The 26,781-nt window shown below is 30.0% G+C and overlaps 2 protein-coding genes and 2 long non-coding RNA genes across 4 annotated transcripts; 1 reads left to right on the top strand and 3 right to left on the bottom strand.

Moving 5' to 3' along the window:
- Window positions 1-1,566: 1,566 nt before the first annotated feature.
- Window positions 1,567-12,409, bottom strand: LOC117126046. The gene is made up of 2 exons (XR_004448581.1): window positions 8,119-12,409; window positions 1,567-7,345 (listed from the first exon to the last, which is right to left on the bottom strand). It is a non-coding gene; the product is annotated as an uncharacterized LOC117126046 (long non-coding RNA).
- Window positions 12,410-15,551: 3,142 nt separating this feature from the next.
- Window positions 15,552-17,049, bottom strand: LOC103874729 (GDSL esterase/lipase At5g62930). The gene is made up of 5 exons (XM_009153168.3): window positions 16,795-17,049; window positions 16,379-16,519; window positions 16,230-16,306; window positions 15,986-16,150; window positions 15,552-15,877 (listed from the first exon to the last, which is right to left on the bottom strand). The coding sequence occupies exons 1-5, from the start codon at window positions 16,972-16,974 to the stop codon at window positions 15,709-15,711; spliced, it is 732 nt and encodes a 243-aa protein (XP_009151416.1). The 5' UTR covers window positions 16,975-17,049; the 3' UTR covers window positions 15,552-15,708.
- A 9-nt stretch (window positions 17,050-17,058) lies between these two features.
- Window positions 17,059-22,554, top strand: LOC103874730. Its single transcript, XR_004448435.1, has 2 exons — window positions 17,059-18,315; window positions 18,615-22,554. It is a non-coding gene; the product is annotated as an uncharacterized LOC103874730 (long non-coding RNA).
- Window positions 22,555-23,930: 1,376 nt separating this feature from the next.
- LOC103874731 (dof zinc finger protein DOF5.6) lies at window positions 23,931-25,825 on the bottom strand. Its single transcript, XM_009153170.3, has 2 exons — window positions 25,589-25,825; window positions 23,931-25,188 (listed from the first exon to the last, which is right to left on the bottom strand). The coding sequence occupies exons 1-2, from the start codon at window positions 25,634-25,636 to the stop codon at window positions 24,130-24,132; spliced, it is 1,107 nt and encodes a 368-aa protein (XP_009151418.1). The 5' UTR covers window positions 25,637-25,825; the 3' UTR covers window positions 23,931-24,129.
- Between the last annotated feature and the right edge of the window lie 956 nt (window positions 25,826-26,781).

Genomic DNA, 26,781 nt, shown 5'->3' on the forward strand with positions numbered 1-26,781 from the left:
ATCGATCAGATTTTTCGAAAAACAAATCTCCCGGTTAAATTAATAAAGATTACAAACTTGATTCTTAGCCCAAGTGTAATATTTGGAGAGTCTATCAAAAATTAAAAAAAAAATTTCAAAAGGATTTCAACAAATTTTCGAAATACTCTCACATTTAAATACTATTACTGATATACATTTTTATAATGACTCTAAGATCTCTAATGCAGATGGCCTTGCAACCTTTGATCGGCAAAATCTAATGTCTTGTGCATCATTACGACCAACACCAATGATACGAGACTACGAGTATTTAATTGATAATAAGTGGACATGACAAGTGTAATCTTAAACTATTCTTGTTTATCGCGATGATGACCAGTGTAATCTTCAAAGTTTCAAAGTTTTGTGACCCTCTAATGATGCGAACACCTTTTTTTTTTTTGTATTCAAACGGGATATAACCAAAGAAGACACGCAACAATTAACAAAGTAAGTTTATATTGAGCTTTAATTAAAGAGAGAAAAAAACTAGTAGATTATACTAGGTTTAACATATAACTATATTACAATATTAGTTTTAACATATAATTATATTACACTGTTTTAATTAATCGGTTTATTTGGTTTAATCAATTTATATACTGAACTATATTTATATACCACGGTTTTTAAAATAACATTTATTTGATTTATACAATATTATTAAATTTAAACTACTTTCTTTATTTCGCTTCCATTTTTACCGGACTGAACAACCTTAATTTAAAGTACTAAATTGTACATAGTTTGCAAAAGTGTTCGTACCTAATATAATCAATTTGTTTTTTTTTGTATTTTATAGTTAAACATAAAAATAATTTGCAAAAATAGATCCCCTCCCCTTGGATCGTAATAGTAACAATATCTTTCAGGTCATCGATCAGATCTTTCGAAAAACAAATTTCCCGATTAAATTAATAAAGATTACAAACTTGATTCTTAACCCAAGTGTAATATTTGGAAAGTCTATCAAAAATTAAAAAAAAAATCTTTCAAAAGGATTTCAACAAATTTTCGAAATACTCTCACATTTAAATACTATTACTTATATATATTTTTATAATGACTCTAAGATCTCTAATGCAGATGGCCTTGCAACCTTTGATCGGCAAAATCTAATGTCTTGTGCATCTTTACAATCTCACCATTACGACCAACACCAATGATACGAGACTACGAGTATTTAGTTGATGATAAGTGGACATGACAAGTGTAATCTTAAACTATTCTTGTTTATCGCGATGATGACCAGTGTAATCTTCAAAGTTTCAAAGTTTTGTGACCCTCTAATGATGCAAACACCTTTTTTTTTTTATTCAAACGGGATATAACCAAAGAAGACACGCAACAATTAACAAAGTAAGTTTATATTGAGCTTTAATTAAAGAGAAAAAAAACTAGTAGATTATACTAGGTTTAACATATAACTATATTACAATATTAGGTTTAACATATAATTATATTACACTGTTTTAATTAATCGGTTTATTTGGTTTAATCAATTTATATACTGAACTATATTTATATACCAAGGTTTTTAAAATAATATTTATTTGATTTATACAATATTATTAAATTTAAACTACTTTCTTTATTTCGCTTCCATTTTTACCGGACTGAACACCCTTAATTTAAAGTACTAAATTGTACATAGTTTGCAAAAGTGTTTCTTCTACTAAATCGTACCTAATATAATCAATTTGTTTTTTTTTTGTATTTTATAGTTAAACATAAAAATAATTTGCAAAAATTGATCCCCCCTGGATCGTAATAGTAACAATATCTTTCAGGTCATCGATCAGATCTTTCGAAAAACAAATTTTCCGGTTAAATTAATAAAGATTACAAACTTGATTCTTAACCCAAGTGTAATATTTGGAAAGTCTATTAAAAATTAAAAAAAAAATCTTTCAAAAGGATTTCAACAAATTTTCGAAATACTCTCACATTTAAATACTATTACTTATATATATTTTTATAATGACTCTAGGAGGTGTTATTGGTTTATATATTTTTATTGATTTAGAAATCCATATAGTATTTATAAATCCAAGTAAAATATACAAATTTTCAAATTTTTCTCGAATTAGTATTTACAAATCCGTAGGTTTTCCTTCTGATTTGGGTCTTTGTATTTTTCACAAAGAAATCCATGCAAATCCATTCAAATACATTATGAAATCAAATCTATTAGTAAATCCGTATGATTGAATAACACTTGATTTGAATTAGAATTTATGAATCATTAAACGAATAACACTTGATTTGAATTAGAATTTATGAATCATTAAACGAATAACACATGATTTCAATTCATATTTTAAAATCATAGAACCAATAACACTAGATTTAGTTTGGATTTTCAAATCCATCAAAATACACCAACCAATAACCCCCACTAAGATCTCTAATGCAGATGGCCTTGCAACCTTTGATCGGCAAAATCTAATGTCTTGTGCATCTTTACAATCTCACCATTACGACCAACACCAATGATACGAGACTACGAGTATTTAGTTGATGATAAGTGGACATGACAAGTGTAATCTTAAACTATTCTTGTTTATCGCGATGATGACCAGTGTAATCTTCAAAGTTTCAAAGTTTTGTGACCCTCTAATGATGCAAACACCTTTTTTTTTTATTATTCAAACGGGATATAACCAAAGAAGACACGCAACAATTAACAAAGTAAGTTTATATTGAGCTTTAATTAAAGAGAAAAAAAACTAGTAGATTATACTAGGTTTAACATATAACTATATTACAATATTAGGTTTAACATATAATTATATTACACTGTTTTAATTAATCGGTTTATTTGGTTTAATCAATTTATATACTGAACTATATTTATATACCACGGTTTTTAAAATAATATTTATTTGATTTATACAATATTATTAAATTTAAACTACTTTCTTTATTTCGCTTCCATTTTTACCGGACTGAACACCCTTAATTTAAAGTACTAAATTGTACATAGTTTGCAAAAGTGTTTCTTCTACTAAATCGTACCTAATATAATCAATTTGTTTTTTTTTTGTATTTTATAGTTAAACATAAAAATAATTTGCAAAAATTGATCCCCCCTGGATCGTAATAGTAACAATATCTTTCAGGTCATCGATCAGATCTTTCGGAAAACAAATTTCCCGGTTAAATTAATAAAGATTACAAACTTGATTCTTAACCCAAGTGTAATATTTGGAAAGTCTATTAAAAATTAAAAAAAAAATCTTTCAAAAGGATTTCAACAAATTTTCGAAATACTCTCACATTTAAATACTATTACTTATATATATTTTTATAATGACTCTAAGATCTCTAATGCAGATGGCCTTGCAACCTTTGATCGGAAAAATCTAATGTCTTGTGCACCATTACAATCTCACCATTACGACCAACACCAATGATACGAGACTACGAGTATTTAGTTGATGATAAGTGGACATGACAAGTGTAATCTTAAACTATTCTTGTTTATCGCGATGATGACCAGTGTAATCTTCAAAGTTTCAAAGTTTTGTGACCCTTTAATGATGCAAACACCTTCTTTTTTTTATATATTCAAACGGGATATAACTAAAGAAGACATGCAACAATTAACAAAGTAAGTTTATATTGAGCTTTAATTAAAGAGAGAAAAAAACTAGTAGATTATACTAGGTTTAACATATACTTATATTACAATATTAGGTTTAACATATAATTATATTACACTGTTTTAATTAATCGGTTTATTTGGTTTAATCAATTTATATACTGAACTATATTTATATACCACGGTTTTTAAAATAACATTTATTTGATTTATACAATATTATTAAATATAAACTACTTTCTTTATTTCGCTTCCATTTTTACCGGACTGAACACCCTTAATTTAAAGTACTAAATTGTACATAGTTTGCAAAAGTGTTTCTTCTACTAAATCGTACTTAATATAATCAATTTGTTTTTTGTATTTTATAGTTAAACATAAAAATAATTTGCAAAAATAGATACCATCATTACAATCTCACCACTACGACTAACACCAATGATACTAGACTACGAGTATTTAGTTGATGATGAGTGGACATGACAAGTGTAATCTTAAATTATTCTTGTTTAATTATCACGATGATGACCAGCAAAGGTTTGTGACCCTCTAATCATGCAAAAAACCTAATTTTGATATTCAAGCGGGATATAACCAAAGAAGCCACCCAACAAAGTAAGTTTACATTGAGCTTTAGAGAAAGAAAAAAACTAAAAGCGGAATGAGTCAAATAAAGACATAAGCCATGTTTGAAATGTTGTTGCTAGAACAAGAGCGACACATAAAAAAGCTAGACCTAATAGTTTCTTGGGAGACAAGAATGATTTGTTACAGGAGAAAACATCAGCTGCAGCACTGTACATGAGTCGCAATGTGGTCACTGATTTCTTCTTCAAAACATATAGTGGCCTCACTGGCTTCTTGTTAAATTGGCTCCCGAGCAAGGACATAGCATTTTCCATGTGATCCGGCTCACTTAAGATACAAACTCCTCGCTCCCCCTTCAGTGCTGTGGTTTCAAACTCAACTCTTCTAGTTTTGTTTTCCTTGGGGTTGTAAAAGTATGCGTATAACAACGTTTGAGCAGAATCCAATGTCTTGGGCATTATCACAATCTCACCATCAAGAGTGACACCAGCTACAAGAGTCTTTAACATATCAGGAAGAGACATGTCAATCGTAACCTTAGACCATTCATGTTTCTCGCCGCCATGATCTTTCATAACCCACACCTCTGCTCTATCTTTGCTGTAAAACGTGCATCCTAGTTTCCCTTGGTAGGTTACTTAACTCAACTCCTCCAACTGATTCATCTCCACATCTATGGGCATCTGGATATGGTAAAATCTCTCAAACCTAACGTCGAACCTCCCTAATACCAATACACTACTACTTGTTAATGTGCCTCCTAGGTAATAGATAATTCCATTGATGCACACACCATTACTCCTCGGTGGAGGGATATCGTCTTGAATTTCAATCTTTCTCCAGTCTTTTATACTTAGACCGACCACCTCCAAATGTTATAACCTTACAAGAATAATCGCAAATTCTTTCCCCTTCAACAAAGCACAAGACTTTGTATTGATTTTGTAACATCCCGAGTTGTGACATATGAAAAAAGGTTAAGAGAATTGATTTGGCTATCTATGTCATCAAAGTTGACTTACACTTTCCGTCACACATCCATTTAGAACTTCAGAGTTAAGCGTGCTTGGACTGAAATAGTGGAAAGATGTGAGACCTATCGGGAAGTGATTCGTGATACCATGTGAGTAAGGCTAAAGCACGAGAAAAGGTCAGATGGTGATTGCAGGGTTAGTAAACAAGACTTTCGGGCATTCGAAAAATTAACGCATTGTGATAGGATGGAGCCCACGGATTGAGTGAGCGGATGTGGATGGTTCATTAGCCGTGGACGGGCGGGCGTTACAGATTCTTAACTGAATCATATCCAAAGAATCCATGATGGTATTCGTCCGGGACAAAGTAACATTTCCCAGCTGGATCTAACGAAGAAAATTCATCGTCTAAGGCTTTGTTTTCTTTAGAGTATCCGACCAGGGGCAACAAAACGTTTTGTCTCGTGGTAGGGTTGTATATCGCATACAGATTAGAATTTGTGAAATAACATATTAACCCTCGGACATATCCATAGATGGAGTAGCTGCGTTGTAATAGTGTACGACAACTATCTCTGTCTACGAATCTTGTGTTAGTGTTAAGAGGATAAGTATTCGAGGAGATATATGATGAAGATTGGTAGAAAACGACAAGCTGGCGTGGATGAGCCAAAGACCTAGTTTTGATCGACTCGGTAATGATACTAGATAACCATAGTTTAGATACATATCGGAACCTCGCAAGTGTTTTCACAGGTAGTCTCGAGAGTATCTCGACCATAAGATCAAAAGGGACATTGATTGACTATGGTAACTTTTCTCCACCTTGATGATTTGTCGTAAAGACTTCTGGTTTCTATTCCTCTCTCTGCGGCATGATTGTCTATGCTATATTTTGTGAATCACAGACAAAAGAAAAGTTAATACGAAACAAACGACCTACTAGGTTGTTTATTACGACTTACTTCTTTTTTTTTAATGAGGACTAGGTTGTTTCCTATCAACGCGTTGAAATTTATTACTGTTGTAAAATTTGATTCACAATTATCTATATATCTACTTTTTTATACTATTATTTGAGGAATGTTTTGCCCATTTTAAGGGTGCGCGTTCAGGTACCCATTCGGGTTCGGTTTGGATCTATTTGAGTTTCGAGTTTTCGGAATCAAAGATTTTAGCCTCATTCGGGTATTTCTAAATTTCAGTTCGGATTCGGTTCAGATATTTGCGAGTTCGATTCGGGTTTGGATAATCTATTTAAATGATTTTTAAATTTTTATAATTCATTATATATTTTAAATTTCTCAAAATCTATTAATAAAATAAAATATCACATATAAATTTGAATAACATATGTTACAATACCTAAACTAAACATATAAATTGGTTTGGTTAAGGAAAAAAAATTGGTTTGGTTTTAATATTTTGATAGAAAATCAATAGATATCTCTATAATATTATTTGAGAAGTAAGTTTCCTATGTGTCGCACTCACGTTAATTCTCACGGTGGTTGATTACGATGATACCCTTAATGAATTAGATATATCTAATTATTACTATTAAATATTTATTTTATATTATTTATTTTTTTCTTTTTTATTTAGGTTTCCTTTTTCTTTATTTTTTTCAAATAACCTATATAATAATTTTTTTTTAAAATTTTAAAAGCGAAAATATCTTTTATATATAGTGTAATTCATAATAAGGAAAGTTCACAAAAAATCATGATTTTAAAGTAAAGAAATTATCTCCCCTTTAAAAAGATAATTTTAAACAACATAATACATATTTTAAAATTTAAGCATTTTATTTAAATCAAACTATTTCTCATTTTATTACAAAATAATTTAAATAACAGAAACTAAGATATATTTAATGAATAAAATTTAGTTTAATCTTTTTTTTATTTAGTTTCCTTTTTATATTTTTCAAATAACATATATGATAAAGAAAATATTTATAAAACTTAAAACGAAAATATTTAATATATATAATGTGATTTCATAAAAAACGAAAAGCTTTGAAAAATAAGCTTGATATTAAAGTAAATAATTAATCCTCCCTTTTAAAATTTATCGGTTATATTTTTATGCAACTTTGTACCTATCATCTCTTTATTTTTAAATTTTTTTTGTTTTGCAAATTAAAATATACAAACTTACTAAGAAATCAACCCTAAACTAACAAAATGTCAGAAGAGGGGTTGCCCGAGGAGATCCAAATCTTATCCTGGACGACGACTACGAGAACATTCCTACACCTTTGGTGATAAACAAAAACGGTAAGACAGTCGTCTATTGGGATGTGGCGGATTACCCGGTTCCTAAGGATGTCGATCTTGATTCTCTTCGTATGCGTATAGAATCGATTCTTCATGATTTGGGCTGTCCGGAGGTGTCTATTGTGGCTTACGTTTACAAGAATAGGTTTTCGGATGAACAGGAACGTAAATTTAAGGATGCCAAAATCTTTGTCGATTTCTTACCCGAGGGGGATGACATTGCGAGAATGACTTGGATGTTAGTGGACATTATTTGTTTGCCTGTGGTATTTCCTAAACCAAATGTTATTGTACTCTCAAAACACATGGAAAAAGAGGCTGTTGATTGTTTCCAAAGCATGTATTTCAACGGTGTTGGTGTTCTCTTATCCAAAACTGAACCTGGTTGGCTTGTTCCTGATGATAGTTCAGCCTTTGAACTTACAAGGCTATTTGAAAAACATCTTGACTGTGAGAAGCCGCAGAGAGAGGATACCCTTGCAAACTCTGTTGACCACCCTCTCGACGAGGAGACAAATGTATCTTCTTGAAGTTCTATATTAGCTGTCTCAACTCTGTTTCCGTCTTTGAACAGTTGTTACTTTTGGGTTTCTTCAAGTTTTATTTTAACTGTTTCGACTTTAGACAGCTGTTGCTTTTGGGTATGAACTTACTAAGAAATCAAAAATATATTTACACATCTAATATTAAAAACTAAACTAATATAATGAATACAGTTAATACAATTTGGTTGAATTAGATTAGAAATAGTTATACTTGAATTTGACGGAATATATGTAACACAATATACCCATAAAATTGAGTAACTTGACCAATCTAAATTTTTTATACAAAGTCAAAAATAAAATAAAAAATCATATATTTTATTTATAAAATATTTTGTACATATAAATTATGGAACTACTCACTATCTTACCAAATAAATATGAAATTCTAAAATAATATTATAAATATGTTAACCAACTATTACAATTAAGTATTTTGTATAACTTCTATATATATTTATATATATATGAATTAAGTGTCAAAGACTATAATTTTTATATTTATTTATGTGACTTTGAATCCATCAACACTTTAGTGTACTTAACTATTTGATTTTCAAAACAACATATTTTAAAATATACATAATTTTACTAAAATATATTTACGAATCTAAAACAGGAGTCAAACTACATGAAATAACAAAATTAATTAAAATTTTAATCTGTGTAACAAAAATATTTTAGTTGAATCGGAAAAGTAAATGTTATCTAATATATCCAAATAATAACCAAACTGTCGAGATATTATATATCCAAAATTATACGTCTAATTGACTAACTAAAATAACAAAAATTTATTTAAAATACGCCATGCATTTTGATAACAATATAAATAACATAATAATTAAAAATTAAAAACAAAATATTAATAAATTATAATAATATATTTACTTTATAAATATTTATACTTGTGCATGAGCACGGGAAAATCACCTAGTTTATAGTATTTTTGGTGTGCTCAATATATTTTAGCTATTTTAGACATTTACTTTTGACTATTTGTATATATTTTCAAATATTGTAGACAACTTAAAAGTATCTTATATATTTTGGATATTTTTAGTGTACATTAAATCAAAAAATAACTAATATATTTAGGTATATAATCTATTTCGGATACACTCGGATACCCGAAATACTTCGGTTTGGGTCGGGTTCGGATTCGGTTCTTTAGATACCAAAATTTTGAACCTGTTCGAATTTTTAATCAATTTCGGTTCAGGTTTTGTACTACTCTTTCAGATCGGATTCGGTTCAGTTCTTTGGATTCGTTTTTTTTTGCCCAGCCCTAGCTCATTTGTCGGTTATCCTTAATTTGAGACATAGTACATGGTTTTTATAAATATTTTTAATAATTACACAGTTTTGGAAACATGATAATTATAATATTTCATCTACACAACTATTTCATATTATCTTATTTATTATTTTATAAAAAAATATTTTCATGATATAGATAAATCCATGGTTTTAATAAATAATTTTAATAATATTAAGAAAAATATGATAATCATCATCGACACAAAAATTTGATATCATCTTATTAGAATTATATAAAAAAAATTCTCTTATATGTCATGAAAAGATTATGTCTATATTTTTGGTATAAAAAGGTTATATATTTTGGATTTTGTTAATATAACCTTATCGGTAACATATAAAGTTTATTAGTTTTAATTTATTAGTGTTTAGTTAAAAAATTACATTTTCTATAATTGTAAATTTTGTTAATATGTGTCACCACATAAGAACTTATGTTTATGTTTTACTGATACCAAATGAGTACTCGATTAAATGTTGTATGAGAAACATACAAAAACTAAATTTTCAAAGAAAAATAAATATTTTAGAATATTAGAGATCATGTAAACATTTTCAAAATATTGATAGATATATTTATTTATATATATTACATATATATAATTATCCCTCTATATACATAAGAATAATTTAATATAAACTTAGGGTTTAGATTTGAGATGTGACTTTTGGAAGATAAAGTTTATGATTTCAGTAAATATATAAATAAATACTTAATATTTAAAATAAAAAATTTTAAAAATAGTTTCAAAAAGAATTTTAGATTTTAAAAAAAAAATTGAAAACTATAAAAATATTTTTAAACACAATTTTTTATATAAACACAATTTTTTTTTAAAAAAAAAGTTTAAATTTGAAAATGTATATTCAAAAACTATAAAAATATTTTAATTTTCATTATTTATTTAAATAACTATTTATAATTATATATCTATAAAGTAAGGGTAGAAGAGTCTTTTGACCTTTAATGAAAAATATCTCTTTAATACAAATAAGTATGAATAATAATAACAAATCTTATTATATAAAGCTTGGTTTTTCAAAGTTGCTAATTAACATGATCATGACACATGACGACTAAAATATAAGATTGTGACATGTGTTAAAAATATTAACTTTTTGAAAATAAAATATTTGATAATAGTTTTTTTAATTCAAAACAAAATATAATTGAAAATATATAATTATAGTTATCTAAAATAAAGTATTTAATAATAATTTTTTTTTTTTATAAATTCTAATTAAAATAAACTTGGAAAGTTTATTTAAAAGTAATTTTTCCTTTTAAAAATAACTTCACAAACACATTATATTAAATGGTGGCATAAATAAATTGTAAAACTGGTAACTATAAAATATTTAATGGGAACCGAAAATAATTATTTGAAAATAATTTTCCTTTTCATAAATCATAAACCAAATATAACTGTAAACTATTGTTTTATAGTAATTATTCCAAATTTTCGTTATAGATACCTAACATGAAGTATTTGATAGTAATTTCCTTTTTAAAAAAAATCCAAAATGAAGGATAATAAAATATGTATATAATTATTATTTTCTTATTATATAAAGCTTGGTTATTAAAAGTTGACAATTAACATAATCGTGAAACATGGCGACTAAAATATAATATTGTGACATGTGTTAAAAATATTAACTTTTTGTAAATAAAATATTTGATAATATTTTTTTTAATTCAAAACAAAATATAACTGAAAATATATAATTATAGTTATCTAAAATAAAGTATTTAGTACTAATTTTCTTTTTTTATAAATCCTAATTAAAAGAAAATTGGAAAGTTTTTGAAGTAATTTTTCCTTTTAAAAACAACTTCATGAAAACATTATATTTAGGTGTTATTGGTTTATATATTTTGATTGATTTATAAATCCATATAGTATTTATAAATCCAAGTAAAACATGGGTTTTCCCTCAGATTTCAGTCTTTGTATTTTTAACTAAAAAAATCTATTCAAATCTATTATAAAATCAAATATATTAGGAAATCCGTACGATTGAATAACACTTGATTTGATATAGAATTTATGAATCATTAAACCAATAACACATGATTTTAATACATATTTGAAAATTATAGAACCAATAACATTAGATTTAGTTAGGATTTTCAAATCCATTAAAATTCAACAACCAATAATCCCTACTAAGATGGTGGCATAAATAAATTGTAAAAATAGTAACTATAAAAATATTTAAATGTGTCGCACAAAAAAAAATTAAATGTAACCGAAATAATTATTTGAAAGTAATTTTCCTGTTCATAAATCATAAACCAAATAACCATAAACTATTATTTTATAGTAATTATTTTCTCTAAGGATTCTAAAAATCATTCTAGTGATGACACGTGGCTACAAAAAAATGTTGCAATGCTTCTCAAATAATATATAAGGGATTCCAAATTTTCTTATAGATACCTAACATAAAGTATTTGATAGCAATTTCCTTTTTTTTTTAAATCCAAAATGAAATATAATTAAATATATATATATATAATTATTATTTAAAATAAAGTATAAGATAGTTAGTTTTATTTTTGTAACAGTTCCTAAAAAAAAGAAAGGTTGAAAATTATAGAAAGTGATTTTCTTTAAAAAAAAACATTTTGAGAATTTTTTTTATATTAACATAATGAGAAACAAATTGTAAAAATAGTAATGTGGAAAACTTAGGGCTCGACTGGTTCAAACGCAACAATTGTGGTTGTGGATGCGGGAGATTTTTTATGCGGGTGGTTGCAGTTTCAAGCGTTATTAAGTGTTTTGTATGACTCGCATAACGTTTAAAAATTGTTGTGTTTGCAGGATATTTGTGACTGATTGATTATAAGATATTGCAGCGGTTTAATAATAAATTATCAATATTTACATATTATAAAATTATAAAATTATAAAACATAAAAACATATTATTGTAATAAAAATTAATAATTATTAATATTATATGATTAATAATAATTTAATTTTTATTTATTTAATTTTTTAAATTATTTGGAAGTTATAATTTTAATAAATTTTATTTGAACATTTATATTAAAACTTTTAAAAGAAGATTTTGTTTCGTTTTATATATGTGTATATCTTTATATATGTATGTATATTAATTGTTAAAGTTTTTATAAAACAAATTATGATACAGTTTGTGAATTTAAATTAATATATAAAACATGTATATAATTTTATATATAATATTTTCATTTTTAATTTTTAATTTAAATTTTTAAAATACTTTTGAAAATAATTTTATATTTATTTATCCATCTGCAACCGCCCGCAACCAAACGCTAGCTGAAACTAACTTTTGATTTTAAGAGGTTCAGATTGGTTTGAAGCGATTTTTATGATTTTTTCGAAACACTGTCAACCGCTACCAACCGAAAAAATTGCGTTTGCAGGTGGTAGCGGGTAAACCAGTCAGACCACTATTAGTTAGGACTGAAAATAATTATTTGATAGTAATTTCACTTTTCTAAAACCTAAACAGAAGATTATTATAAAGATTAGTTTATAATTATTATTTTAAAGTTTCTAATTAACATTATTGTGATACTTGACAATAAAAAATTAAGATATTGACATGTGTTAAGTTTTTATAAATATATATTAATTATTTAAAATAAATTGTTCGATAATAGTTTTCTTTTAAAAAAATCTATAATAAAAAAAATTAAAATGAGTTAGTTGATAATAATTTGACCTTTATATGAATTTGATGAATAAAATGATATCAGAAATAGAAACAAAAATGAATTATTAAAACAGTAATTTTAAAAGTTATTTAATTATAATTGGAAATTGTTATTGATAGTATTTTTCCTTTTCTAAATTTTTGAATAAAAGATAATTCTAAAAGTTTATAGATGAAATTAGTTGCTAGGAGCCTTTCTTTTCAGAAAATCCTAAACAAAAGAAAATTTTAATTTTCAAGAGTATTTGATTGAATTTGTTTTTCAAATCGTAAACAAAATTGATTTTTAAAACAAGGTTATCAAATATTTTCTTATAAATAACAAAATTTCATGTTTAATAATAAATATTTGTGTTTAAAAGATCACAATAATCATATTTGTATATATGATTATGTTCTCTCTTATTTTTCACCGTACATAATAGGAGATACAAAAAAACTATTATAATTTTTTTTTCATACAACTCTAAATTTCTTTACTATTATATTTTTGACATTTTATGATGATGTTACAACTGCCATAAAATATTATGATGCCGTTGTGAATGAGCTCATGTCACCATATTATGTCTATGTGTTTATATGCATAGACAATATATAATTAGCTACAATGTCATTTTAAAAGAATTGAAAAATATTGTCAAATTTGTACATTTAAATGTTGGTGAAAATTAATTATTTCAAATAAAAATCAAAGAATTAGATTTTTAATTTTAAAATTTGCAGTTTCAAAGATTCATAAACACATAAAGGTAAATATACTACATATTATAGATTTTATATTTTACTAAACTTAATATTTCAATTTCAATTTATTTATATTTAATCAATTTTGTGGACAAGAATTGTAAAAACAAACGCAAAGAATGATGATAACAAATTTAAAGTAAAACATGTGAGAATCTTCAGAAAATCACATTTTTATGCTCAGTTTATATTTTAATTCTGTTGTTGTGTAACATTGCCTATTGTGAACTGTGTTGCTTTTAATTTGATTTAAACCCTAAAAACAATATGGAGGATTTACAACAATTTTTTTCTATATGTTTTAATTAAACATACCATTAATATTATTTTTAGTTTAAATAAAATTGAACTATCTATAAATTATATAAAAAGATAGTTAAGTCCTTAAATACTATATCATTTCAAAATTAAATATCGAAGAACCCGTGCAAGGCACGAATCCAAATCTAGTATGAGCTAAAAGTGAAATTTCCCTAAAGGAAAAGTAAAAAGAATTATGAAAGCAACCGACTTTTATGGCCTATTTAAGACCTAAGACAACCTAAGGCCTGAGCAAAAATACCAGAACTGAATAACCGAACCGGAACCGAAAATACCCGAAACCAGAACCGGACCGAGACCCTTAAATATCCGAACGGTTCCTATATTTCTATATTCGAAATAACCAAACCGAACTGGAATCGAACCGAAAACTGACAGGTACCCGAATATATAAGAATATAAATTATATATACATATAACATAGCTAAATATATATTTATAATTTAAAAATCTATTAAAAGTACCAAAACATATTTGAAAATAACTAAATTATTATAAAGTATCAGAACTACCCAAAAGTATCTAAAACTATCTGGATAATATTATCTGAAATATCCAAAGTAATCTGAAATATCCTAAATTGTTATCTAAATCATTCTAATTTTTTGATATTTTACCCTAAATAACCGATATTTTACCCGAACTATCCGAACTGGAATCAGAACCAAATGGTAACCAATTTTTTTTCAGGTTTTTCCAGTTCCTAGTTTTACTATCTGAACCGAACCGAACCCAAAACTATCCGAACCGAACCGAACCGAAAATATGTTAAGTAGTAATGGATCTTCTAACCTCCTACCCGAACTACCTGATATTCGAAATATCCGAACCGAACCGAACCGAACCGAAACCCGAAATGTCCAAGACTAAACCTAACATTGAAGAAAATTATTGAACCATCAATGAGAGATCACTTTAGCCATATCTAATCCCCAAAGCCAAGTAGGTTGCCTAGCATTCTATGAAATACATATATCATTCTAGGCTATAGGGGTGATTGGTTGCGGCTGTAGATGCTCTAGACAATCAAAATTTAATCTAAAATCATATTTGTCAACCAATCGAGCTTTCATTTCCTTAAAAATTTCACTGCAAAAAAATCTCTACAAAACTAAAATATGGTTGTAGAGAGCTTTATTTTCAGAGCAAAAAATAGTGATTTACAAAGCTACAACAAATAAATCTAGAGCTTAAATTCTACTGCAAAAAATTTAAAGCTAAAGTTCATTCCAATCACCCCCTACAAATCTTAGTTATTAAGTATGGTATATCACAAGATCATTAATGTTTACTCTCCGATTCAAAATAATGTATATTTTAAAGTTTTTATATTTAAAAATAAATAAATTTTAATTATAAATACTTTTTTGTGATCAACTATTTTCCAGATTTTTATCTAATCAAAATTAAATAAACAAAATTAATTTATTTCATACATACAATTTACCATTATTATTTAATAAAAATGCATTAATGATATTTTTCAAACAATTTTTTTTCTAAAATGTGGATATTTTGAAACAGAGAGTTATAAATGTGTCGGTTATAAAACATGGCATAAAAACTCAAAGAAAGCTGCAATCGATCAAATCCTTATAAGCAACGCTCTTGGAAAGCTTTGGATGGGTTATCACCATCGATCTGAGAATGGTGAGGGAAATCGAACGGCATTTCATCAGGAGAGAGCCAAGCTTCTCTGAAGACTCTTGAAATTTCTTCATAAACTACTCCATTGCCTTCAGGCGTGAGATGGAGTCCATCACTGCTTACATCCAAGAAACAAGGAGCAAGAAGAGCCATTTATAAACAAAAATGACAATGATCGAGGAGATGAGTGTTTCTACGAATCAATAAATGGATGCGGACCTACCTTAGGTATTTTCTCTGCCAATCATTGGTTTCCTGCATTTTGGACCAAAGGTTGACAGATCGCAGACCGAGTTCCTCGGCTAACGCAACACAATGTTGTGCGTAGATTCCTGTGGTTTCGTTTGTTCTCTCAGGCTCCTTCATAGCTTTATCACCATAGATTGATCTGAAGTAACAACACACAGTCAGTAACTATAAATGTTTTGAAGAACCAAAAATAGGAATGAAGTAAAAGCCTAACTTACTCTGCATAGCTCTGGCGTCCAGATTCATCAATTGGTGGTGGAGTGACGAGCACAATTAGCATGGTAGGTGAACATTTCTGCAAACAGAGTGTCATTAGAGAGTAATAACAAATTGAAATGCAGTTTAAGAGCGTTAGATAGTAGAGCACCTTGAGATGCTGAACCATTGTTCTGATGTTGTCCTTGTACTCTTCCACTGGCACATGTTGCCTATCACTGGTCCTTCCTTTGAGAGCTGCATCGTTTGCACCAAAGAATATGGTCGTAGCAACAGGTGGAGTTAAAGATCCCTAATCAAAGAGACAGAGAGAGAGAGAGAGAGAGAGAGAGAGAGAGAGAGAGAGAGAGAGAGACACTGAGATTCAAGCACCAAACTCCATCAGCAGACACATACATTGGTTATGACAAGAGTTTTGTCAGATCTCTTAAACATAAATTTGTCCTTTTTTCAAACAAGAATCACTTCTTTAATTTTCATAAACGATTATTGTGTGTTGATCAGATCTCAATTGGCAATTTTGAAGAAATAAAAATATCAAAAATGGATTCGAGAGAGAGATCTGACGAGAGGGAAAATGTGATGAAGCAAGAAGAGAGCCCATCTGGTGTTGTAGCCTCCATAGCCACGCACAACGACATCAGCTTTGCGAGAGTACGCGTCTGCGAGAGCAGATCCCCATCCGCCGGATCTGAACGACTGCGCCGTTATTGAATCGCCGAACAGAACTATCTGCGGCCTCATCATCACCAAACTGCTTCTCCTTTTCTTCGCGTCAAATTTGAACTAACCCCTATAAACCGGGTTGGATTTAATTTCTTAAAGAAAAATAAGCTAACCGGGTTTTAATTGGTATGATGATACTGGTTATTTAACAACAAAAATAGTATATGAAGACGATGATTAGTAGAAGTGCTAAGCCAGAGTAATCAACTCAACCCGCATTAAAACCCGTATTTTTTGAAACATTTTTTGAAAGCTTAACGTAGCTTCGCCCCTGCTTCCAAGGATGGTTGTGAGCTGTGTAAGACCCCATCATCCCATTCTCACCAAATTGTGAAAACCCGAGAAAAGCACATGCATAATATCAAATTATATCAAAATAGTCAACAAAAATATATCCTTCAAAATCCAGTTGTAATTAAGTGTACAATAATCTTTTGATATTTTAGAAAATGGTAAACATAATTTTGGTGTTTTGTTGATATTGAGTATAGTATATACAAGAAAAAGTTTCAAAAATTTGGACCATGAAAATATGTGAATCCTTTTTACTAGCTAAATAGTTAGAAATTTTTAACAAAATGAATTGGACCCTATGCAAATGTGCCACCTTCACATATACATGCACAAACACATATAAAGAATGGACCTTAAGAAAGAGAGATGGAGAATAACTTATCTATTTCATCATTTATATATGTGATCTATACATTTCATGTGGGTATGTTGTTTGCATTCTTCAGACTTCACCCCCTGATGGTTTTGCTTCATTTTGAATACACTAGAACATAAATTTGAATACCAAAAAGAGAAAAAGAAATATACATTTTTTGCTGTGTTCATTAGATATTGGATGCTTTACTTTGAATAAATAGATTATTTAAATTTACATATTTTTTAATTATAAAAATGTTGATATTAGCACATCACATGTTGATAATTTTTTGACATTTAAACAAATATATACTATGAAAACTACATTAAAAAAAAGTGAGGGGAATATCATATTAGTATAATAGTTTTATAATTTTGGTGAACAAGTTTCATGCAGTTATTACCATTCGACATAAATCAGTCCGTCATTGTAGATAAGTATGGGCTGAAAATGATTGAACCGGGTTAACCGTACAAATCCTGATCAACCCGGATTAAAGCAAATTAAAATCTAATTTTAAAACGTCAAAGGCAGTTTTTTTTTCTGTTGCAATCGCAGTTTCCAAGTCGGCGTTTTCCACCGTATAAAACAGAAACGAAAGCGCCAAAAAGAAAAGAAACTTTGATTATTATCTCTCAGTCTCTCTGATTCATCTTCGTCTTCCTCTGAGAAGCTCGCACTTACCTTCCTTCTTCCATCGCTCTTCCTCTGTAAGTAGACTCAGAGTCTCTTGTCTCTTGTACGCTACGCCTCTGAGATTCTCTCAGTACTCATACGGTTCTCTGTATCTTTTAGCTTAGCTCTTGTCTCTTTCGTGTACGTTCGCTAAAGGCCTAAAGCCGATCACTTTCTTGCTGGGTTATGATTCTTGTTTCGAAAGATTGAGTCTTTTCACATTCTTGTTTTGTGATTGGGATGTATAATGCGATTGTTCTTGTTGATTTACTCTGAGACTTGTTTGCGCATGACTGCTTCTTATCTCATCCTTGTGTCCCTCTTTCTTTTTCAGCATAATGGAGATGCAAAGGAACGACCCAGTGGATAGAATCCCTCTGTTCGTAAGTGCTTTGAATGGCGCCATACTGGTCGCATCTTTCATGGCCATCCCAGGAGACATGCCAGTTAACCTACGCCTCTCGATGTGGCTTTTGAGCTTGTCCATGCTGAGCGCTGCGTCGTCTTCTTTCCTTGCTAGTGGTCTCAGAGGAAGAGCTTGGAGAAGATGCGTGGGTGATGCGTCGTCGTCTGCTGCAGTGTTCTTTTGTGGTGGCATCATACCTCTGCTGTTCATTACAGTCTTACCAGAGCGATTTGATAGGATACAGTTTCTCCTGGGGGTTACATTTGTCATGGTCGGAGCCATCCTAGTTGTTTATCTCGTGATGAGGGATAGGAAGATGATCCCACTGATCCCACAAGGTGCTAAGGAACGCCCTTTCCCTTGGCTTGTATTCTCCATTGGCATGGTAGGATCTGTTTTGGTGGTCCTATTCGCTGCTAAGATCAACCGCTTAAGGTCGGAGCTTTTCAAAGACACATACGGCTGCGGTGCGTACAATCCTACATACAAGCTCTTCTGATACACAGTACATAACGAGTAGTAAGATGGATCTTTGGCTTTGGGGTATGGTGGTGATATTCTTCATTTTTCACATGGACATATTATACTCGCTTCCTCATTTGATTTTCTTCATGTACATATGAGCTTGGTTCCTTTGGAAACTTTAAATACATCATCTCACCTTGTTGTTTGCTCTTACACAATGTTGTGGGTTTTGATTAGTTTGTAAATAAATCTTTCATTTGATCTTTGCCTTATCTGTTACGCAAGTAGACTGATTGATAATCTACAAAGAGTTCGTTTATACAGCAGAACACAAAATATACTAGTAGGCAAACTGTAATACAACAAACGTGTTGTTTTAAAAAGGTCACCTGTCCAAACTCTATTAACTAGCTAGCTCACAACTCCTTTTGATTTCTCTTCCTTCCTTTTGACCATCACCAACAACTGCGTCCAAATGTGAATGGTTGTCAACCCTGCCTGAGGCTGTCTCCCCTACAAATTCAATCACAAGAAGAACCTGATTCTCTTCAACGAGTTTCAGCAATTCATCATCTCTGTACGCGCATAAATAAATAAACTTCCTATCTTCCTTACTACCCCTTTCACAACCTGTCAAACATATAACTTTAAAACGACGGGCTTCTTCTTCTCTTTGTCATTTTTCTTCTCAGGCAGCATGAGCTGTAAGAGTGTCCTTTTCCGTCTGTCTGTTACTTGTTGGACTATTGATTGATTGACCTAAGAGAAGAGAACCTGATTGGTAATTTCGTTATCTACTGCTTGTTGCCCATTCCTGCAGAAGAAAAACAGAATTAAACAGAAGAATATGATTATGATGATGATCTCTGATCATATAGCCAACAACTCACAGGCAGCTTTAACTTTCCTTCTTGAGGAGCAACAAAACCAACCAACCAACCAATGAAATGAAAGGCGGGAGATCACAGTCACCAACACATTTCATGTAGTTTGATTCTTCTTATACTCAGTACACATCTCAGTCAGACAACCTGCACTTTTTTTTTCTTTCTTCATATGGTTTGTAATTACTATATTGCATGCTTGAGTATCTTTTTTTTTTTTAATATATCTTTAGTTACTACTTGAATTTATGCATGCTCAGAGAGGGTTGAATCCTCCTGGTTTCTAAAACTTATAACAATGGAAGAATTTATGTATAGGGCTTCATTCCATTATCTAACAATTTAAGACATCAAATTTTATTTTTTTCTGTTTCCTCCCGACCAAACTAATATCTTTTCTCACACGTTTAACTTCAAAGGGAAGTAAGCAGGTTATAATACTCGATCCTTCGTCTGGTATTTCATACATCAACTCTATCTCATGCTGATTTGATGTCGAAGACATAGGATTTTGTTTATTCATTTGCTCTCATCTTCTATGCCTGTTGGCACTATATAGATTACAAACCAAATCATTTGTAAATGGCCATCCATTCTTTAATTAAATAATGTAAAATTTAGTCAAAAAATGATTAACATAACGTCATGTGCGGCTCTCATAAGATATATAAGACTTCAATTTTGCAATTTGAAAACCAATATCCTTTTTAACTTTTAAGCAAACGACTTGTTGTATGCTAAATCACAGGCCAGTGATAATGTTTTTTTTTTCTTCTTAAACTTACATTTAGTTATTATCAACATATTTTCACAATAATAATTTCAGTTATTTATAGAGATATAATTGAATGTATAGTTTTGTTATTATCCCGTGTGCGAAGCATAGCTAATAACTTAACAGAATAGTAGAATATCATTAATTAATTGGTCCGCGCGCGATGATCTATATCCTTTAATTAAAGTTATTTTCTTCTTGGTCGGCAATACACGAGTTATGTTATTTCGGAGGTAGGGTGCAGATATTATAAGATACTATATGATCGTAATTTAAATCAGATCAATCCAAAACAGTATTACACTAGGTAGTAATCCGCGCTGAAATAATTTATTATATTATATATTGTATGTTGTACTAAAAGATTCGTTGTATAGCTTTTCCTAAGGATGTGCATTCATATATCCGTTCTGATTTAGTTGATTTATTCAGATTTTAGATTTTTAGAGTTAGAAATTTCAATCGTATTTGGATATTTACAAATTTTGGTTTCGGTTTGGTTTGAATCATTGCGGGTTCGGGTACCCATCTTAATTATTTATTTTTTAACAAAATTCCAAACATACTTAAATCCTCAAAATCCAAAAATAAAATAATATAAAACATAAAAATTGAATAATATAAGACTAAATTTTTAAATTTACATAAAAATTAGTTCAATTTAAATATTTGGATGGACAACAAATAGACATTTTCAGTATTTTGAACATTTTTCTGTTATTTCCAGATATTTACTTGTGACTATACTGATAATTTTTAGATCTTTTCATATTTTTGAATATTTAATAGATATAAAATTTAAAATAATTAACATATTTAAGAATATTGTGGTGATTTAGATATTTTTGGTATCCAATATATTTTAGTTTGGATCAGATTTGGATCTGGTTATTTGGATATTATTACTTTAGATTCATCTGAGTATTTAATCAGTTTTAGTTTTTGTTTAGTATTATTTGCAAATGTACTTCGGTTTGGTTCTTCAGATCCAGATATTTTACCCAAACTTACTTTAACAATATAAAATAAATTTAAAACAAACATTCTAGGCTTATTTAACATACATAATTATTGGACCATACTTTAAGAATACCAATAAAAATGATTGGGTGTCGCGTCAATATTGATGGGCATGTTGCAAAACTGACGTAGATTATAACCAATAATGTGTATTTTCTTATAATTTGTTTTTGTAAATATAGTAAAAACACTATACAATCGAGTGAAGGGTGTTAGAGTTGTGTGGAAAATAATTTGATTTTTTTGAGTGGGCACCTGAATTCTCCTTTTTTCAATCAATTTCATGAACTTTTTTCTTTTAAAGCTTTTGTGATTTCTGATTTTTTCTAACAATCTGATTACGTTTCTAATTCATGGTATGATATGAAAACTCCATAAATAAAAGCAATACTTGGCTGAACTAAAGATCCGACTTTGTGTATGGTGTTTTTACCTCAATTTTTTTTAATTCATAACCAATCACAATTATTTATTATCTTAGTACATAGAAACCTCAATCATGGCTAAGTTCGGCAAGATACAAAATTTTCAATTTCTAAAAACATTCTCATTCCAACATTTTAGTTGCGGATCTTAATGATTTTGTAATTTATTTCTTTCAAAATGATATTATTCATTAGTTGTACATAGAAAATTTCATTTCACTAATACAAAGGTTAAAAATGGAGAAACTAAAAATGAACTGATTAAAAAAAATTAGTATGAATACATTAAATTATCTGCGGTGGAGTTAAAAAATTGTGTGTGAATGCATTAATTGTTAAATGATTGTGAAGCTGACACGTCAGTATACTCAAATTGAAATCGATGTGAGGTTGCCATGTGTCCAATGTAATGTGAAAATATTAAATGATGATGCTTCTCTTTTAATAGATAGAGGATTAAGAGAAATTCGAAGACATCCAAATCTTAATTCTTTTTATATATACATCTATAACTTTCTGAATCTTTTAAGTCTAAGTATCTTAATTAGATTTTTCTTTTTAATATCTTCTTTCTTCAAATAGTTACTTGACTTTGAGAAGCCCTAAATAGCTAGAATTTTTATTGGTTGTGAATGCGTTGACGGTGAGCGCGGATAAACTGGAGGACTGTTTGTTGGTGATGGTCATTCTATTGTTCATTTTCATTGGCTTACTAACAGATGAACAAATTCTGGTCAAACGTCGTGAACAAATTCTCGAAGATGTGGAAAATCGGTGCTACAGCAAAAAATCTTCAGATAACCTCAAAAGCTGCATATGCGGCTGTGGAATGGATCGGTGTGCGATTTTTCAAGAGGATCTCAAAGCACTCGAGAAAACACTCGAAAACTCCAACTGCAAGCACTAAGAGCATGTTTATTGCTAAAACCCTTTAAAGATCTCTTAAGTGGGCCACACTGAAAAGAAAATTAAGTGGGCCAGAGAGAACAGAAACGGAAAGAGAGAGAGATAGAAACAAAAGAAGAAAAACAACAGAAAACAACGACCCTTTTAGTACTTAATTAAGCAATACCCCTTTTTTTTTTTCTTTTTTTTAATTATAAATTATCCTAAGCAACATACTTAAGATACTGCAATAAACATGCTCTTAATGCCATCTTTGCCAGCTTTAAGGGTGGCCCATAGTTTTTTTGTTTTTTGTTTTTGTTCAACTTCTTTTTTTTCACAAATTTTAAATTGCTTAATTTTGACTTCTACCAAGTTGTATTATATTTTGGTTTTAGCAAGTGTTTCAAGATCTAATAAAACAACTTTCAATAAATGTTTTTTTTTTTTTTTTTTTTTGAAAAAGGGCTTAACTTTCAATAAATGTTAAACTTTAGTTTCCATATGTATATATATATATACCATTATATCTGAATGGTGGACGATTATATATACTTGCTTAGGTTTGCAAGTATAGGTGTGTGATTGTCTCATCATCGTGATTGCTGGAAACATCGTATTGTATACAAAAGAAGCCATTCCATAAAACCTTTCTTGATATGTATCATCCATGGCTGCAATTGGTAAAAGTACCACTATCTGGCCACATTGTCACAAAGTGATCACTTTTGTCATAACAACTAACCGCTTTATATAGCAAAATTTATCCCTGTCCCCGTTACGTAAGTGCTTGATTAATTATGGGATGAAGATCCTGATTTGATTAACAAACAGAAAATACAGAAAATAGCATCAGGATAAAATAGCAAACAGAAAAGAAGGCATCACAATACCACACACAAAACGAAAAATATATCTGAAAATTACTAATCAAAGCAACCCCTTCTCTACTTTGATAACGACAAGAAAAAAGGTTAGATATTAGTTTATTAAACCAAGTAGTTTGTTTTAGTGGACGAACCATAGCCACTCATCAAACCATTCCACGACGAACCTAAGCCGCTAATATAGCTGCCACCTACGTATCCACCACCGTCAGATTTTCCTCCGCTACCATTGGAGTTGCCTTGACATTGTTGCCAATCAAGCGATAACAGCTTTGGACTTGGCTTCAAATCCATTATTGATGTTACCCTTTGATTATCTTCATGATGATTATAATGATGATGGTCATAATTAGATAGCATAAGTCTTTGGGATGTAGAGATATCCATGAGACCACCACCACCATTTCCGTTGCTTGCCGGACAAAACCCGTGAAACCCATCATTGTTGTTGTTGTTGTTAAGACCTAATCCGTGATTTAGACCCATGTGATGTTGATGATGATCACCGTTACTTCCAGGATCAACCATGACTAGATTGTCATTGTTCACTCCCATGAGATCAAAGTTACTGTCCAAAAACTCAATAGGTCTAGGGATCGGTGAAAGCAAAACGCCATACTTGCTCTCCAAGAAACCAACGTTACTATGGCCGAGAGCTGTGGAAGACCCGATCATCCCATTCGCACCAAAATGTGAAAACCCGAGAGAGTCATTCTGGTAGTTCTGATGAGAATGTGCTAAAGCCATAAGGTCACTGGTATTAGTGGTAACAATGTGGGATGGCTTTTTTCCGGAAGACGTGGAGGATGAAGAATTAGATGAAGAGGGTTTCTTGTTTTTCCGGCAGCCACCACCGACCGGAATATTCCTTAGAGTGCCGCCTTTGGTCCAGTAACGGCGACAAGTCTTGCAGAAGTAACGAGGCTGAGAGAGACTATAGTTATTGTAGTAACAGAACTTAGTATGTGTTGACTCGCAACGAGGGCACTTCTGAGGATGGTCGTGAGGTGGACGCAGCCTCCTTCCACCGTCCATCAGAGCAGCCGCGGCTACAGCCATGGCCGAGGCTTGTGGTCTAGTGCTGCAAGCAGCTAGTATGTCGGCTGCTGATGGAGAAGTCGATGTAGAGTCTAACATGCTTCCTCCTGATGACTCAGCTTCCTAATATTAAGATTCACATAACCATATCAAAATGTGTTAACAGTATAAGATCAATATAATTGTTTTCCTTTAAAGTTTCGCACGCCAAATTAGAACGATGGTTCGAGATGAGTGAGGTCTAAAAACTGTTTCATACCATTTTTTTGCACATGAGACATTTGCATGTGTTTGCATGAGACAAAAACAAAATCATAAGAAATAAAAATCACATCTGCTAAAAGATTTTTTTTCAGCTGTGTAAACAAAAATGTCAAACGTAAATGTTTTTAACCTTTACAAATTACAATTAACAAAACAATTCTGTTAAAAGTTTGAATTTTATGTTCTTTGAAAGAAATATACTAAGTTTAAACGTAAATGCAAACGCAAATACATATAATCTAGGCCTAACTGGAGATACCTGGAGCCAGTCAGAATCCATGCAAACTTGAAGAGAAGTGAGACCCATATTGTGTTTTGTTTTGTTTTGTTTTGTTTAGTTGGGGAGAGTCAGAATTTTAAGACAAGATCATACATGAACAAAATCTAGAGAGAGAGAAGAAAGAGAGGAGATTAGGCAATGAAGAGTTTGGGGGGTTGGGGTGTGAATAAGAAGGAAGCAAGAAGAGGACCCTTCGCCTCGGGATTGCTGTCTCCACTCAAAACCACTTCTACTGTACTTAGTTAAGTTCACACTTACAAATTGGTTTTTACTTTTTATTTTTAGTTTAACACTACTATTTCCAATAAGAAAATATCATTTCAACTTAACAAATAATTTCATAAACCTTGTTCATTTTATCTATATGAACTTTAATCATTCATTTTGCTCTCCCATAACTCAGGTGTCTTATCTAAAGTTCTAAACCCACGTACTAATGTACGTAAAATTGTAATTCAATAGTTTTATTAAATTGTTTTCATGTTTTTGTTTTTTGTTTTTCTTCTTTGTGACTATTTGTAACTCTTACTTTTCTATGGGCAATAAAGCTTAACCGCGGAGCTTTCTTTGAATGTTCTATCTGGAATGAATGTAAGATATGCCGATATGGTGGGTAATTCTAAGTCTCATGACTCATCTATATTCCCTAATTTCTTACATTTTTAAAAATTGTTCAGAAAATTACTCAATCAATATGTTTTGCTTCCAGTTTAAACTCTAAAAGAAAATTTGATTTTTGAAAAGTTAATACGCGTTGCTTTGGTGATCATGATAAAAGTGAAAACTTTCATTACGATTTATTTGTAAATTGATCTCTATGTAATTAAATAAGTGTATAGGTGGACTATATACGGAAAAAAGAAAGCGTCGGTGGTTCCAAAATCCTTGGACCCACATTACCTTTTGTGGGTCCACGTCAACTTGACCAAACATCTTTATCTATCCGACGGCTATGATTAACCTATCGGGTCTGGATGAATAATATAAGACGTCAGATGAGTTCAGAGATAGCGGCTTGATCGTCACACAACAGAGACAAAAGTGAGAGGAGAATATCTTTTTCGAAGTTTTGTCTATGTTTTTGCGTTTTGAAACTTACGATAAAGAGGAAGAAGAACTTTGGTAGGCCCATATTCATGGGCTCCACTCGCTCGCTCTGCTCAAGCAAAGTA

The sequence above is a fragment of the Brassica rapa genome, chromosome A06 (assembly GCF_000309985.2).
Source record: "Brassica rapa cultivar Chiifu-401-42 chromosome A06, CAAS_Brap_v3.01, whole genome shotgun sequence".
Lineage (NCBI taxonomy): Eukaryota > Viridiplantae > Streptophyta > Magnoliopsida > Brassicales > Brassicaceae > Brassica > Brassica rapa.

Excerpts from the sequence above, each read along its gene's own strand:
- LOC103874729 (XM_009153168.3), bottom strand. The coding sequence starts at position 16,974 with ATGATGAGGCCGCAGATAGTTCTGTTCGGCGATTCAATAACGGCGCAG. Across the intron at positions 16,520-16,794 it reads TTCATCACATTTTCCCTCTC|GGATCTTTAACTCCACCTGT; the intron begins GTCAGATCTCTC and ends CTCTTTGATTAG. Across the intron at positions 15,878-15,985 it reads TGGCAGAGAAAATACCTAAG|TGATGGACTCCATCTCACGC; the intron begins GTAGGTCCGCAT and ends GGATGTAAGCAG.
- LOC103874731 (XM_009153170.3), bottom strand. The coding sequence starts at position 25,636 with ATGGGTCTCACTTCTCTTCAAGTTTGCATGGATTCTGACTGGCTCCAG. Across the intron at positions 25,189-25,588 it reads TGGATTCTGACTGGCTCCAG|GAAGCTGAGTCATCAGGAGG; the intron begins GTATCTCCAGTT and ends TCTTAATATTAG.